The 2,376-nt window shown below is 51.2% G+C and overlaps 2 protein-coding genes across 2 annotated transcripts; one reads left to right on the plus strand and one right to left on the minus strand.

The window, feature by feature from the left end:
• Positions 1-146: 146 nt before the first annotated feature.
• Positions 147-663, minus strand: PPTG_17194 (hypothetical protein; the record flags this gene model as incomplete). The annotated part of the gene is made up of 1 exon (XM_008915071.1): positions 147-663. The coding sequence occupies one exon, from the start codon at positions 661-663 to the stop codon at positions 166-168; it is 498 nt and encodes a 165-aa protein (XP_008913319.1). The 3' UTR covers positions 147-165.
• A 730-nt stretch (positions 664-1,393) lies between these two features.
• PPTG_17195 (hypothetical protein) lies at positions 1,394-2,229 on the plus strand (the record flags this gene model as incomplete). The annotated part of the gene is made up of 2 exons (XM_008915072.1): positions 1,394-2,105; positions 2,204-2,229. The coding sequence occupies 2 exons, from the start codon at positions 1,394-1,396 to the stop codon at positions 2,227-2,229; spliced, it is 738 nt and encodes a 245-aa protein (XP_008913320.1).
• Positions 2,230-2,376: the final 147 nt, after the last annotated feature.

The raw sequence follows: 2,376 nt of genomic DNA on the forward strand, positions 1-2,376 counted from the left end.
GGACCGGTGTCGTCGGTCCTCATGGATGTTGGTAAGCATATTTGTTATTCGGACAGTCCATTATGGTTAACTAGCAAGTAATAACGAAAGAAAAAAAGATATGTAGAATACCGAATTACCATTGCGCGAAATTTTGCGCATGTATCACGCATGCTGCATGGGTCCTCAACTAAGCTTATCCATCACCTTCTCCATCAAAGCCATGAGCCGCTCCTGCATGTTCATCGCCTTCTCTTGAATATCCAGTGCTCGCTTTTGTAAGTCAACCGTCTGGCGCTGCAACTCTTGTTGTTCGCTCAGTCTCGTGCGCTCGTGCTCGATTTGCTCTTGTTGACGTTCCTTCTGGTCAGCTAAAAAGCGCTCCAGAATTGTGTCCAGCTCCAGCTTCTGCCTTTTCGTCGCAGGTTCCTCGACTTCCCTTTCTTCAGCAAATAGTGGAGGTTGGACTACAGAGGCTCTGGGCGCTGAAGTTATCTCTGAGGTGATGATAACCTCACGAGTTCGAGTACGGGATGGACTTCGACTAGCCGGTGAAGTGGCAGCTACTTCTACTGGCTGGTTAGCTGTAGCGACGACGTCGTTGTCTTGGGCATCTGATTCAGGCACTGGCTCGAAGGACTGATCGTCGGTAGTGTCTTGAGTGTGCTGTTCTTCGTCCTCCATTTTCTTGCAATACGTTCTCAAAAGCTGCTGTCTCTCAGACAACCCGAGTTGATCCAGATCTCTTGTGCTCTCTTCAAATCGGTGAGCTGTCACTAGCAACCGGAGATGCTCGCGAATGGTGTGCGCTTTCACGGTTATTCCTTGCCTATTTAGTGAAGTTTCGATCTTTTTCCACTATCAATTTACAATGGCTCTTCATATTGATCGTGTCGCGGACGAACGCCGCCATCGCTGTAGATAGTACACGTACGGGGTTAGTTATCTCAAGAAGCCGTTGAGCCAATTCAATACACTTCTTCAACCAGAAGAATGCTGCGGTGAGATCGAGTCCGGGGCGACGCCGTCAACTGCTTCCACAAAGCTGAATTGCGTTTCTCTCTACCGTGCGAGATGCACCACTTTATTCTGATCTTTAGGTGCAAACACTGCCGCTGAGAGCCAAACGCCGTGTATACGTTCTGCGTCAAGGGCACCACGACAATCATCGCTACGAGTCGTAGCGGTTGATCATATATAGTTTTCGAGTCGCCGGTCGATAAGTTATCGTAGAGCGTAATCGGCGGCGTTAACTGACATGTCGCCTTCCCTCTCAGATCCTCGTCGCTGATTTATCAGTCTTCACTACCAGCTCTCTGCAGCTAGTTGTCTTTATCATCGGCACCATCATAGTCCGTTCTGGACCTTGAGATGTTGTCGTAACAGTCATGACAATCCGATTTGACCTCGAGCGATGAAGTCTTCCAAGCGTGGTCGTCCACCGGGCGAGATCGTGGCGTCCAGGCTCACCAGCCTTCTCCTACGTTCCAGCAAAACTCTGCGCACACTTCCTCTCGATGAGGTCGTGACTGAGACCGACAGCGAGCCAGATCAAGAGTGCGATCGTTCCCTACGAACCTGGGTTCCAGTCAAACAACGGCTACGTGAGGCGTTCGGTCTGCTTCGGGCTCTCCTGTTCATCCACGTGGAAGACGACCGCGTATGCATCCGGCTGCGAGGATTTCTTCACTTTCACCACTGGTCGGTATCATGGCTCGCACTCTTGCAGTCGTCGGGTCCTCAAGAGCGTTCTCTTCCGGATCTCCTGCAAGACCTCGACGCGCTCACTCCCAAGGACAAGCGAGAAGATCTCAAACAACCGGAACTCCAGAACGCGCTGTCCGCACTTCTAGCCTTCATACTCTGCAAAAATATCACGGAATTTCGCCCGCTGCAAGCGAAACTGTCGAACAAACGCCGACGAACGATGGAGGGCTTGTTTGGTGAAGAATACAGACAAGAGTTGTCGTATGGCGGTCATCTGCAAGATCTCCCCGGCTTCCGGTCGTGGTTCGCTCTTCGCAAGCGAGAACCCCAGCATCACATCAATCGATCGCTCACGGATCTGAACGTGTTTCGTCATGCTCGAGGATGGAGCGCAGACCAACTCAAACACGATGCGAAGCGTGAGGCATTCTTTCGACGGTCAATACGGGCTAAAGAGACTACTGCGGTAGCAGTTCGCAAGAACGAGCTGACCAAGGAGCGCAAGGAACGCCAACAGAAGAAGGCATGGTCGAAGAACGATGAACAAGAATACGAACGGGCTCTTCAGGAGATGAAGCAGGAAAACAAGTCTCTGCTGGCGGAGAAGAAGTTGATGATCCGCCAGACCCGCAAGTATCGCCTGTTCCCAACGAGATCCCAGAAGAAAACACTCAAGCAGTATATGGGGAC

Source organism: Phytophthora parasitica (assembly GCF_000247585.1).
Source record: "Phytophthora parasitica INRA-310 unplaced genomic scaffold supercont2.67, whole genome shotgun sequence".
Classification (NCBI taxonomy): Eukaryota; Oomycota; class Peronosporomycetes; order Peronosporales; family Peronosporaceae; genus Phytophthora; species Phytophthora nicotianae.